This window comes from Ursus arctos, unplaced genomic scaffold (genome assembly GCF_023065955.2).
Source record: "Ursus arctos isolate Adak ecotype North America unplaced genomic scaffold, UrsArc2.0 scaffold_14, whole genome shotgun sequence".
NCBI classification, from domain to species: domain Eukaryota; kingdom Metazoa; phylum Chordata; class Mammalia; order Carnivora; family Ursidae; genus Ursus; species Ursus arctos.
The window spans coordinates 8,193,505-8,206,665 of NW_026622808.1; the positions used below are offsets into that span (position 1 = coordinate 8,193,505).

Below are 13,161 nucleotides of genomic sequence, written 5' to 3' on the forward strand. Positions count from 1 at the left end.
AGTCCCTGGTGACTCAGGGACGTGAGAGCCCTCAAAGGTGCAGCCCAGCTGGGGACGCGGACCTGGGGCTTCAGGCGTGTGGTCAGAGGGGGGCGTCATGACCCCACGCTCCAGAGGCGGTGCCATGAAGAAGAGGAAGGGGTGGAGAGAGCGTGCTCGGCCACCTACAAGCTTGGTGGCCTTGAGCCCGTGGCCCTCTCACTCTCTGAGACTTCTGGTGTCTTCATTAAGAGCAGAGGACCATCTGGGTAATGGGACCGGCCCTCCCCAGTGTGGGGGAGGATTAGAGAGAGAGAGAGAGAGAGTGTGTGTGTGTGTGTGTGTGTGTGTGCGCATGCGTGCAAGTGACAGGCCGGCTCTGTGTCCACGATGATGGGTTGTGACCCAGTCCCATCCATTCCCACAGCCCTCCCCCAAAGGGATTGCCCTCCCCCCTGGAAGACCAGGGACCAGACTCCCAAATGAGCAACGGAAATTGTCCGAACTTCCCACCCCTGACCCTGCACGGCGTGGACCAGTGGTGACTACTGGCTGAGTGTAATGGATGGACACCCACGGGGTGCTTCTGCCTGCCCACCTGAAGTCTCCGTGAGGGCGTCTGGCTGCACTCTCGAACGCCATTCCCCAGAGCCAGCCCTTCGTCTTCTCCTCAAACCTCTGTTGGTGGCCAACCCATCGTCCCGGTGCTCAGGCCCCAAACGTTGGAGTCAACCTTGCTTTCTCTCTGTCTCCCCTGCCCTTCATCCGGCCCATCGGCCAATCCTGTCGCCTGGACCTTTTAACCGACCCAGAATCTGAGCACCGCCTTTTGGCTTGCACCCCCTGCTCCCCGCTCCCGGGAGCCACCGCTCTCTCTCGAGCGCCCGGATTATTGCAAATGCCTCCGATGCTCTTGCCCCACACAGTCTGCGGTTAACACAGCAGTCATGCCATGCCATGCCTCGCTCCAAATCTTCCAAAGACTGTCTGGAAACAAGTCAGAGCCCTTCCCGGGGCCTCCCACAAAGCCCTGTGAGGTCTGGCCCCCAGTACTCTCTGACCTAACCTCCTACTGGCTCTTTCCCCTTCAGGGCAGCCCCCCCCTTACTCCTTGTGGCACACGCCAGATGTGAGCAGTGGGGGCCCTGAGCCACCCCCCAGATGGTGGTGAGCATGGGGGGGGCCAGGCGGGGTGTGAGCTCATTTCCTCCCCTCCACCTGCCAGCCCTCTCCATCCCTCACCTCACCAAGACAAGTCTTGACGGTTCCTCTTGCCTCTGCCTGCATCTCCACCCTCATGGTCCCTTTCTCTGGATCCTGGGAGTCGCTTCCAACGTCAGCTCCCTGCCCCCCACCCCATTCTTCCACCCAGCGAGCCATCAACATCATATCCCCAAACCACAAATCGTATGCAGTCCTTCTCATGCCTCAGTGCCTTTGCGGCTCCATGGGATGTCGCCCTTCAGACGAAGGCTGAAACCCTCGGTGTCAGACACAGTTTCTAGGCAATCAAGCCCCAGACTCATGTATAGTCAGACACCGTCCCACCTCCTGCCCTCCCACTGTAGTGTTCCTCTGGTCTTAACCCGCCAGGCTTTTTCTCCTTCTTTCTGCTCTAAACCCTTCCACGGCCTCCATGATTTCTTTTCACTGTATGGAACCCTTTGGATTCTAAGATTTAACACATAGGGTGTTGAGTGGAAGAGTGACCTCCCACCTTCTGCGAACCACACTCCCTTTGGGACACTCGAGACGTTCAGAACCCCTTAAAAAAAAAAAAAAGCCTTTAACTCAACTCCTTTGTAAGTTTAGATTTTTGACCACTTTTTCCCTTCAGGTGGAATGGACCTCCGTTTTTAGCTCTGGGAAGAACAGGTAGGCAGAGCCGGGCAGTGGTGGTCTGTTCCATGTGCCCTTGAGACCCACGGACATTCGGGTCTTGAAGACCTTCGGGAATCCGAGGGCTTGACCTTGGTCTCAGCCTCGGTTCCGTCTACAGGGCATGTCTCTGCAGCTGACCTGGTAGCCTTCTCCTCATTCATTCTTCAACGTGGCCTCAAGAGTAGCTGCTGTTCACCTAACTTTATAGACAAGAAAACAGCTCAGAGGGCTCTGGACACGTGCCCAAAGTCACAGAGCGTAAGAGAGACAGACAGGCTCTAGACTCCACGTGCAGTGCTCTCTCCACTTTACTGAGCTGGCTCCCGCAGGGCTGCTTCCCTCCATTATCCAGACTCTCCAGTCCAGCAAACTCTGGTATCTTCCCTTAAATGTCACTCCCGGGTCGCTTCCAACTGGGTGTCACCAGAGGATAGTTGCACAGAATATATCGCTAGCCCTCCCATCCAGAAATGCATCTCTCCTCCTTGGAAACTCTCTCTTTGCACCAGAGGCCTCAGAAAAGCAAAACCAGATTTTAACTGATGATTTACTGAGCTGAAATTGAATACACAATATCCCCATCTCGCCTGCTCAGTAACCCAGCCCCACTTGGTTTTGCCTGAACTTTGTAATCGCTTATGTTTAAGAATAATTTTTTCTTATTCTTTGATGGCTTTCAGTCCAAGGCAAAAGAGTTCTAACTAGTAATTGTTTCTCTCCCCCTTCCAGAATAAACCAACCAAGAGGCTGGGCTGCTGGGGCAGGTGGGGGCAGGATATCCTCCTGGGGTCCTACGGAATAGCCACTTCATTCAAGCAAGATGGGGGCAAGCTGAGTGGTGAAAGACTCCATCCAAGGCCCACAGGGCTTAAAAGCACCATCCGGTAGGGCCACCTTCCAACGCTATCACGAGGGTAGTTTTGACGCCCTTCTCCATCCAGCAGGCCCAAAGTTGTGGATGTGAGCAACCCCATCTCACCCCACCTCTTTCTCCTCTCCAGGACAACCCTCACTGCAGCAAATTCGGTGGTAGCCGGGCCTAGACTCTCCAATCTTCAAAGAAAAGAGGACTCTTGTATTAATGGGGCACCTAGGCGCAGAAGAACTTCAGGAAGGCAAGAGGAGGTGCCCAGAGAAGAAGGAAGGTGTGTTCCTGACAGCTCAGGAGACCTTCTGTGGGGAAAGAGGCCTTGAGACAAGCACTTGGTTGGAGTGTGCTCTCTCTAACTGCTCCCTGGCGGGCCTACCCAGGCGGGAGCAGCCTTTAAGGGAACTGCCAGAAAATGGCAAAATAAGACTTACTACCTTCACGCCACCAAGGTAAGTACGAAGGGCAGGGAACAGAGACATTTCCTGGAGAGGAATGAGGCCAGCACACGTATCGATCAAAGGTCCCGTTACAAAAGGTCCCTGTGGGGAGAGAAAAGGTCCCAAATGAGGGCAGTGTTGGAGGACCAGGGCCACCGATGGAGGCAGAGCCCTCTCCCTGGCACGGGAAGCTGGTGTACCCCAGGCAGAAACTAGCACGGGTGTCCCACTGTCCAGCTAGGTCAAGGACGAGGAACAGCGTGGGGAGGAAGGAACGCTCCATGCACCCCAAACACTGTGGCTTTGTCCACCCAACCTGACCTCTGGCAGCAGTCCTGTCGGTGATGTCAGTGTGCACGTCACGCTGGTGATGGTTTATTTTACATGTACTGAACTATCACACAAACTCGGGGTCAGGAGGACACTTGGAGGTTCAGCCAGTGCCTTCTGTTCCACAATTAACTAAGGAGCTGTCAAACCCTCATCAGTTAGATGCTGGAACACCCTTACTGTAAAATGGGCAAAAAGACCCGTGGGTATAGAAGGATCTGGAGAATTGAGGCTCTTGGTTGCCTGTATCCAACACAACCTCTGTCTGGTGATAGTTCCCCATTTGACGACCAATCCAACAAGCATTATGAGGCATTTGCACCATCTCAAATTCAGGAGATGATTTATACCCTGGCACGGGGCGATGAGACGCTAAAAACATCTGACCCAGCTTTATGGACCTCCTGGAATGAAATGAAGGGGTTTCAGGCTGGGTCCCAAATGCCCATAGTGCAAACTCCTCCCTCCTGGGAACCATTCATCATTCCTGTCTGCTCCCTATGGGGGCGAGCATGTGGGGGCCGCTTGGGTCGAACAGTCACATTACCGGCATCAGGACCCCAAAGATGCAGATCTGCCAGGTTACGAGCTGGCTCAGGGTATCCTGCGGACCTGGCTGCCAAGCGTCAGCACATGGTCCCTGGGAAGCAGCGCTCACCGGGCCGAGCTGCTCACGGCATGACTCCAAATAAAGAGGACGTGCCCTACTTTGATTTCAGAAAGCAGGATTCCCTAAAGAGAGGGAGGTTCTTTTAACAGGTACCAAACTCTGATGGCCACCAGCCTGGGCTGAAGAAATATTCAGAGGGAGAGGGGTATGGCTGGAAGGCTGGGACTCTTTGGGTCAGGAGAAGGAAGAGAGAGTTTATGGTGTCCTGTCCTCCTCTGGACCCAGGAGGATAAGGAGAGGCCAGATCTCATCATTTAAAAAAAAAAAAAAAAGAATCTGGGGTGCCTGGGTGGCTCAGTCGTTAAGCGTCTGCCTTCGGCTCACGGCGTGATCCCGGCGTTCTGGGATCGAGCCCCACATCAGGCTCCTCCGCTGGGAGCCTGCTTCTCCCTCTCCCACTCCCCCTGCTTGTGTTCCCTCTCTCGCTGGCTGTCTCTCTCTCAAATGAATAAATAAAATCTTAAAAATAAATATTTTTTTAAAAATTTAAAAAAATTTAAAAAAATTAAAAAAAAGAAAAGAATCTGGATGCACCCAAAGGGTCAGCATGAGGGCAGGAGAGGCCTTGGACTGATCAAACCATTAACATATTTGCTAGAACACTCTAACCCTAGTGTAGACCTGGATAGGAGAAATGTTATGACTCAGATGCAGACACCACCCCGGGGGGATGAGGACCTCCTCCCACCCACCCACCCAAATGAGTCCCAGGTTAATTTACGACCGTTGCTCTTGTCATGCGATTTGGCGGTGCGTGTGCTGGGACACATGACTTTGAATGAATCGTCACATCTATGTATACCCTGTCTCACATGCTCTTTTATAATGAGAGGTGGGGGTCTCTCCTCCCTTCCCTTGAACCTGGGTAGGCCTTGGTAACCACCAGACCCAACCGAACGTGGGAGAAATAGCGCCCGAGGCTGGGTCATAAAAGCCAACACGGCTTCTGGTCATGCTTGCTCTGGAAGCTTCACATGGTGTGAGGAGCCCAGGCTGCATGGACAGGCCACGTGAAAGTGTTCTGGCCAAGGGACTCTCAGCTGGGAGCCACTACCAGCCATCAGCTGTAAATGCGAACAAGCATTCAGATGATCCCAGCCCCCAGCCACTGAGCCTTCCAGCTCAAGTCCAGACATTTAGAGCAAAAGCAAGTCATCCCCACTGTGTCTGGTCTGAATTCCTCACCCACGGAAACTATGAGATTATAGATGATGATGATGATGATGGTGGTGATTGCTTTAAGCCTGAGTGGAGCTATTTGTTACACACCCATACAGAACTCATACACCTGCTTACCAGAAGGTTCCTTGAGCAAGTCTCTCAGACACTTCTCTTTGTATTGAGCCCACTTGCGAGTTGTTTCCTCAAGGAGGGATCCTGTAACCTGGGCAGAAAAAAAACCGTGGTCACTCCCAGTTCACGACAGAGGCGGCCTTGTGATCATTTCACCATGAATCTCAAAACTTCCCACTGAAGTGGCCGTAATGGCCCATGACATTGGTATCTTAAGTTCTATCTTAAATGCACATACAGATTTGACCTTCACTCCATAACCTAATCATATTGGTTTTAATATAGATACAAAAGACTTTTTTCCTCCCCAAAATCTTCAAGGAAGGCTGACATTTTAAGAGGAGGCTGTAGGCTTATCCTGAATGTCACGCCCTACCAGACGAATAGCTGCATGTCCCTAAGCTTATGCGGACCTCAAGAAGAGAAGCATCACACTAAGAAGGGCCCAATAAGGCATCAGGGGAAGGCTGGAAGAATTGCAGGGACCTACACCATCCTACCTGGCTACCTGTGGGTTGAGAGTCAAAGACTGGGTGGAAAGATACTCTGCTACTCTAAGGAGGCCTTGGGATTTTTTCCTTTCTGACATTAACTATCCTTTCCCATAGAACCTTAAAAATACAGCACACACGTCTGGGCTTCCCAGAGTTGTCTAACAACATGTAATCGCACATCTGTACCACTTTTTTTTTTTTTTAACACAACAGGGGGTTTCAAGGGGTTTTCTTGTCCTCAGTTTACTCATCTTTATTGAACACCTGTTGTGTGCCAGGCTTTGCATTAGGGAGGAACTGAAGGGGGTGCGGTGATGGACAAAACACAGCTTCTGCCCTAAAGGACTTAGAATGTGCTAAAGAGAAGACAACTGTATAACTGGCTGGCAATCAAAGCCAAGTGATGTTCATACCCTGTCGTTCTCGGGTTCCAAAGAGGCTCACCCCTAGTGGCCCTGTATTGGCACCATCGGTCGCAAACCAGAAACCAGGAGTTGTCCTCGACTTCTCCTTCCTCCTCCCTCCATGTCATCCGACCAGGCACCAGATTCTGTCCTACGCCTCTCTCCTGTCTAACCCTGCCTCCCATTTCCTCCACCTCTGGCCTGGTCCACACTGCTCCAGAGAGACAGGTTCACAGGGCTGTCCTGCCTAAAGTCTTCCCCTCATGGCCTGTCCACTTGACATCACATCTCGGCCACCCCCGGGGCCAAGTCTCTTGACTCCAGTTACGTTCCTCTTTGAATCTGCATCTTTGCATTTCCCACAGGCCCTCCCTTCCACGCTCATCTTCATCAGGCCCACTCCCTGCTCACCCCCCCCCAAGGCTCAACTCAACCGTAACGACCCCAGTCATACTTGACCACCTCTGTCACTGAAGTCTTGAGCTAAGAACCCTTCTCCCCAGAGCCCTGCAACCGCACACACGACTAAGTCCTGCGTCCCATCATGTGGTACTATCATTGTGGTTCATTTGTCCATCCGCTTCACTACACCATATGTTCCTTGAGGGCCAAGACGTGTCTTTCATCTCTGAATACAAGCCCCTAGCCCAGGCCAGGAGTCACTGTCCTCATTTTCCAGCTAAAGAAACAGAGGCAAAGGTGTGGGGTGGAGTTGGAGGGGGGGATGAACACGGGAGGGGTGAGATATGTGATCTGGGATCAGATCATCCAGTTCAGTTGGCTTTGAGGCTTTGTGTCCTCTCACAAGGGGTAACAAACTCAAATGCTTTCTTGGGCCAGGCAGACAGCCTGAAAGAATGAGGTAAGACAGGCGTAGCAACAGGGAGTGGAGAAGCCCAGTGTGAACTGGGGAGATGGTCCACCAAAAGGCACTCAAACACACACACACACACACACACACACACACTACACTCACCCACAACTCCCACCAAAACCCCCAACCCCTTATGAGCCCAGTGGGTGGCACGCTTCCGCCTTCTGAGTCATCAGTCCAGTCTACCCTCTCCCTCCTCTGCCCAGCATGGCCCAGCCCCCCATACTATGGAATGCGTGATGGAGTCTCGGAATAGCACCTCTGCATCCTTTCCAGAGAATTCCACGGCCAACTTTTTGAAGAGGAGCTGGTAGAGTCATGGTTAGACCGGAGGCTGCCGAACTTTCTCAATTCATGGCTCCCTCGGTGACTCTGTCATTTGTCCCCGGAACCCCTAAGCCAAAAGAAATCCCTAAGGTCCCATTTTTTCAAGTAGGTAGGGTCCAACAACTAAGTATTTGCCTCCTAACAAGTGCCTACTGCAGGCTGCACAACTGCCCAAACGTGGGACTCAGACTCGGCACCGTCATGTTCCACATTGATGTTTGGGGGGTACTTGGTTTTTTATCACAGCAGCTGCAAAAAAAAACCCGAAGAAAACAAAAAAAAAAAAACCCAAATACTACCAAAACCCCAGCTTTGCAGAGATACGACATCATCAAAGGGAATGGAGTGACCTAATGCTGAAACCATGAACTTCCTCGAGCTAGTAATTTGCAGGGTCTGGCAGATGTCATGCATCGCTTTGCTTCCCTTGAAAAATTAAGATAACTTACAGCAGCACTGAGAGCTCCTGGTGGTGCCTTGGGGCAACTCAGCAAACAATTTGGAAACCATGGGATTAGCCAATACGTAATAATGATGATGGCAATCATGGGGAAATAATCGGCATTTATCCTCAGGCTTCAGTTTCCAATAAACTTTCAATCTCCCATAGTACATTCTGTCTCTGAGTTATGGCACGAGAGTCAAGATGAAGTTTATTAACACGCTGTTTAAGAAAACAGACATCCTAATGGGACTATAACTGGATCTGTATGATTTTTCACAAGTTCAGCAAAGAAGTGGATAACCAAATCATCAGCTTCCAGAATCCTCCAAGCCACCGAAGTAAGACCCTTTCAGGGACAAGTGCTGTTTATATCCTCAGGGACCTCACTGGAACTGGCCAAGGAAGAGATAATAAAATTAGCCATGCAGGTGAGCTGTGTCCCTGGACTAACTTCACCCTCTCTCCCTGCCCTTTGCCATGACTGATGGCCATGGGCAGAAGGAGGAGGAGGAAGAATGAAGGGAGAAAGAGAAGAAGGAACCCTACAAAGCACCAAATTTGGTCAATCTGGGGGAGCTGGACAGAGTGTCTTCCCAGGTACTTATCCTAAAGACACGCAAAACACAAGAGGCGAATCCAAGTTCAGACCCAAGCAAGGTAAGGAGGAAAGGACATAGTATGAATGGGTGTTTTGTAACTGGAAAAATCGACTGGATCTTGATTCCTCTGTCGCTTGCACGGGCAGCCACCATCTACGACTACCTTGACGGAGGAGGGGTTGAGGAAAAGGGGAAAAAAGGACCTTCTATGCATTGCTGTCAATATATTTTATTGTATTCTCTGTTCGAGAAGACATACGTCTCTCTGTAAATCAAGCCAAAAATGGCAGGAAAGCCCCCAAAAGGGGAGAAGGTGGAATCATAATCTTAGTATCAGAAATTACCATCTCCTTCCAGACTCTTCTCTCTGTGCACAAACTTCCGTTTACTTTTTTCTTTTTCTTTCCCTTTTTATTTGAACCAAAAAAGGAAATCATCTTATTTTGTGTTTTCACCAGAAGATGCGCTGTGGGGGCACCTGGGTGGCACAGCGGTTAAGCGTCTGCCTTCGGCTCAGGGCGTGATCCTGGCGTTATGGGATCGAGCCCCACATCAGGCTCCTCCGCTAGGAGCCTGCTTCTTCCTCTCCCACTCCCCCTGCTTGTGTTCCCTCTCTCGCTGGCTGTCTCTATCTCTGTCAAATAAATAAATAAAATCTTAAAAAAAAAAAAAAAAAAAGGAAGATGCGTTGTTGAATATAGATCCATTTCAAGAGCCGTGCTTCTAAAGCACTGTTTTAACAGAGACGTGATATTTTGTGTATGAATGTGATACGATTTAGTTTTCAAATCCTCCAGCATCGAACACTTCCATTGGCCGAGACCTTGCTAATATAAATGCTGTTGTACTGAAAATATTTATAATTAAACATTTGAGCACATCTTTATTTTCTTAGGAGGAATTCTTTCAATTGGAATTTCTGGGTCGTAGAGTATACACATTTTTAAAGGGCTTTGATAATGGACTGCCAACCTAAACCTCGCCAAGCTTTTTTTTTTTCCCCTAGATTTAAAAATATACACCTTTTTACGCTCCCATCCGCAATGTAGGCAAGAGCCACAAATTCACTTCTCAAAGAGCCTTAGAGAGAGTTTATGTGAAGTCAAAGCAATGGCTAATTAACTTACATGAGACCGGCGGGGGGGGGGGGGGGGAGGGGGGTGGCCCGCTTGAATTTAGAAACGAAACACGATCCCTGAGAATTTCTCATTAAGTGAATTTTAGGAAGACTTCCTGCCAGAAAACATGCCGCGGTCATTTATATTCCACGCAGGGAACGCGTCTGTGAGCAAAATCCATCATGAAAGTCTAGCAAAGCCTTGTAATGTAAACATCTGGAAGAAAAATATGGGTTTTAAGACCGAGAACCCAGAAGGGGGGGGGGTCATCGGGGTTATAGACGCACCCTGGAGGACAGACAGACCGAAGAGGTTCTGAGGACAGACCGGGTGGCAGACGGGGGAGGGGACACTGCTCCCAGGGACATTATTGATCAGGAATGAGCCCCGATGAAAGGAACAAGGTGTGGCTTTGTCAGGGTCCTCTGCCAGCCTGAGGCACTGAGGATTTCGCTGATGTAACATATAGGTATTCACATGTCCACAGCCTGCACGGGAATGCTAGGGAAGAGAGAACATAGGGACTTGCCTCCAGGCAGATGATGGCACAGGATGGCAGGTGACAGTCATGTGACTCCCATGAACCTTAATTTCCCCGACTACGAAACGGGCTCAGGAATAACACTCACGTGAGAGGCTTGCAGGGGGATTCAGCAAGACCCATTTATGATAGGATGCGAAGTGCTGCAAGCAATGCTTGGCACCCGGTGAGCAATGCCTGGTCACCCATGCACGATCGCGCGTAGAAGGGGAAGGAAACTAGACAGCTAGCTGGGTGTATCAGTTGTAATATGCGATGTCCCGAGAATTGAAGTGAGGATGTGAGTTCTGTATGGACTCGCCCAGCAACGGCCCTGCCGCTATCCCAGAGGCTGCCACCGCCGCAGGGATTCCAAGAAACCATCGATTGGGCTCACATCCTCACCACCGTGAGGGCCTGAAGGCAGCCTCTGGGAGAGATCGGATGCAGAGAATTTGGCAGGTGTTTTCTGCCTGTCTGGCTCCAAGTTAGCACCAAAGAAAGCCTGATGAGGTGAACACTTACAAGGTCAGGCACCACAGCCTTCCCTAGATGGGGGCAGGAGGGATTAAGAATCCCAAAGGCTACACACAGGGACGAACTCCCCCCATGGACCAAAGGGAGAAGAGAGCCCTTCCTCAAGGTACTTTCGTTACCTGCATTTCTCGGATGAATGGGACTGGGGCTCCTTCACGTCATGGTCCAGGATAACAATGGAACCTCGAATGGTAAAAGGGGCAAAAGTCTAGTCTCCCTGGATAAGAATAAAACAAGCTGGGATGCCTGGGTGGCTCTGCCGGTGAAGCGTCTGCCTTCGGCCCAGGTCATGATCCCGGGGTCCTGGGATCGAGCCCCTGTTCAGTGGGGAGCCTGCGTCTCCCTCTGCTGCTCCCCCTCGCTTGCACTCTCTCAAATAAATAAATAAATAACATCTTGAATAATAATAATAATAAAAAGAATAAAACAAGCTACCAGACTGTCCACCTGCACAAGTCAGTCACATACATTGTAAGACCCACCCTGAAGCCCTCAAACATCACGCCGTGGGGCTACCTTGGCTGACACAGAAAAGCGTTCTCACTTTTCTAAGTGGGATTAACAGGAAGGAGGGCTTCCCTCGAGGAGCACAAAATGAGTTAATACGAGGGACGCACCTGACACTGACCTTAGAGCATCGTGTGTTCAATGAAGTGTTAGCTCTTCGCGTATTTAAGACATTAGCAGATAGTGAGATAATGTTTACAGTCTGATCCTATGTTTGTTGGGGAAAAAATAACCCTCTGTGTAAATAAATGGCAGAAAAAGGTCTGGAAGTATAGCCCCCCAAAGGCAAAAGAGGGTGATTTCTGGGTGGTGGGAATACAGTGACTTAAAGTTGGTATTTAGGGGCGCCTGGGTGGCACAGCGGTTAAGCGCCTGCCTTCGGCTCAGGGCGTGATCCCGGCGTTCTGGGATCAAGCCCCACATCAGGCTCCTCCGCTATGAGCCTGCTTCTTCCTCTCCCACTCCCCCTGCTTGTGTTCCCTCTCTCGCTGGCTGTCTCTATCTCTGTGGAATAAATAAATAAAATCTTAAAAAAATAAAATAAAATAAAGTTGGTATTTATACTTCTTCGGATTTTATACATTTTTTTAAACAATGAACATTCTATATTTTTATACTAGGAAGGAAAAGGAAAAAAGAAAAGAGAAAAAACCCACAGTCCATCAACCTTTAAATACTCAGGCCGGAGAAAATTGTAAAAGCAGACAGGAGGATCTATGGGACGAGTTCAAATGCTATTTACAGAGCTCGCACTGACAGTGGAAAATGCTTATAAAATGGTGTAAAGGGGGAAAACCGAGATACAAAACACTTTATGCATGATAATCTCTGCTGCCCAGAAACACGCAGAGAAAAAGGATTTGCAGGAAATATGCCAAAATATTAACAGCGATGACCTCTGAATACTAGGCTTACGGGTAATCATTACTGCCTTAATACTGTTTTATATTTCCCACATTGCCTAGGAGAGCCCGAAACTGCTTCTAGGATCAGCAAAGATGCAGAACTGACCCTCACAGCAAGCATCAACAATCCAAATCATAAACTGCTCTTACTTGCTTGATGGGGACCAGCAGCAGCAGCAGCAGGGCGAGCATGGGCCTCGCAGGGGCCAGGGGAGAGCGCTTCCTGCAGGGGGAGGGAGGCCTGGCCCCCCGGGCAGCAGGGGTGTCCATGGGCAGCGCGTGGACTCGGGGCGGGGGTCCCGCTTTCCTTCTCCCGGGCGCTGCCCCGCCCGGTGCCGGCCTCACCTTCCCCCCTGCCACTTCACAGGCGCGGGTGCGTTTCTCGAACAGTCCAAGATGTACCACAGGCGGCCTCCTCCTGCATTCCTCCCTGCACAGAGCGAGGAAATGTTTGCACAAACCCTCTCCACGCCGCGCGGAGGGCGTCTGAACTGGTCTGGGGCCACCTACCGATGATTCTCCGGGGTTTCTCATCAGCAGTGGCTCATCCCCCGCCCCGGCCCCCCCAAAGGCAGGGAGATTTTTCCCAGACCTGCCCTCAAGTCAGCTGTGCTCCCAGAGACTTCCTCAGCAGAGGCCGCCGGGGAAGAAAAGCCAGGCGGCCCGTGGTTCTGCTCCCGAAGCCCTGCTCAGTGCACGAGGCCCGTGGGCCGAAGCCCCAAGGGCAGGGTCTCGTCGGGGGAGCCCCGTCTATGCAAACACTTCGAGGGAGAAAGCAGCTCCCGACCCAGGCCCTGAAACAAACCCCCAATCAGGACTCGGGTTCTGTGTACCCAAGAGCCAAACGACGTGGGGGAAAGTCAAAAGCACCTCCCGATCGCCCCTTGTGCCACCGAGCCCACCTGCCAGAGGCTTGCACGCCGCGCACCACCGGCGCACGCTAACTGACCCATTTGCGCAGGCGCGCCAT

General features: G+C 51.1%; 1 protein-coding gene across 1 annotated transcript in view; it reads right to left on the reverse strand.

Moving 5' to 3' along the window:
• Nucleotides 1–13,161, reverse strand: part of GLP2R (glucagon like peptide 2 receptor) — a 52,532-nt gene extending 39,371 nt beyond the window's left edge. Inside the window, exons 1-4 of the mRNA XM_044391703.3 lie at nucleotides 13,141–13,161; nucleotides 12,342–12,572; nucleotides 5,465–5,552; nucleotides 3,166–3,270 (exon numbers count right to left, since the gene is read on the reverse strand). Coding sequence (XP_044247638.2) covers nucleotides 3,166–3,270; nucleotides 5,465–5,552; nucleotides 12,342–12,572; nucleotides 13,141–13,161 — 445 coding nt within the window. The remainder of the gene's footprint in view (nucleotides 1–3,165; nucleotides 3,271–5,464; nucleotides 5,553–12,341; nucleotides 12,573–13,140) is intronic.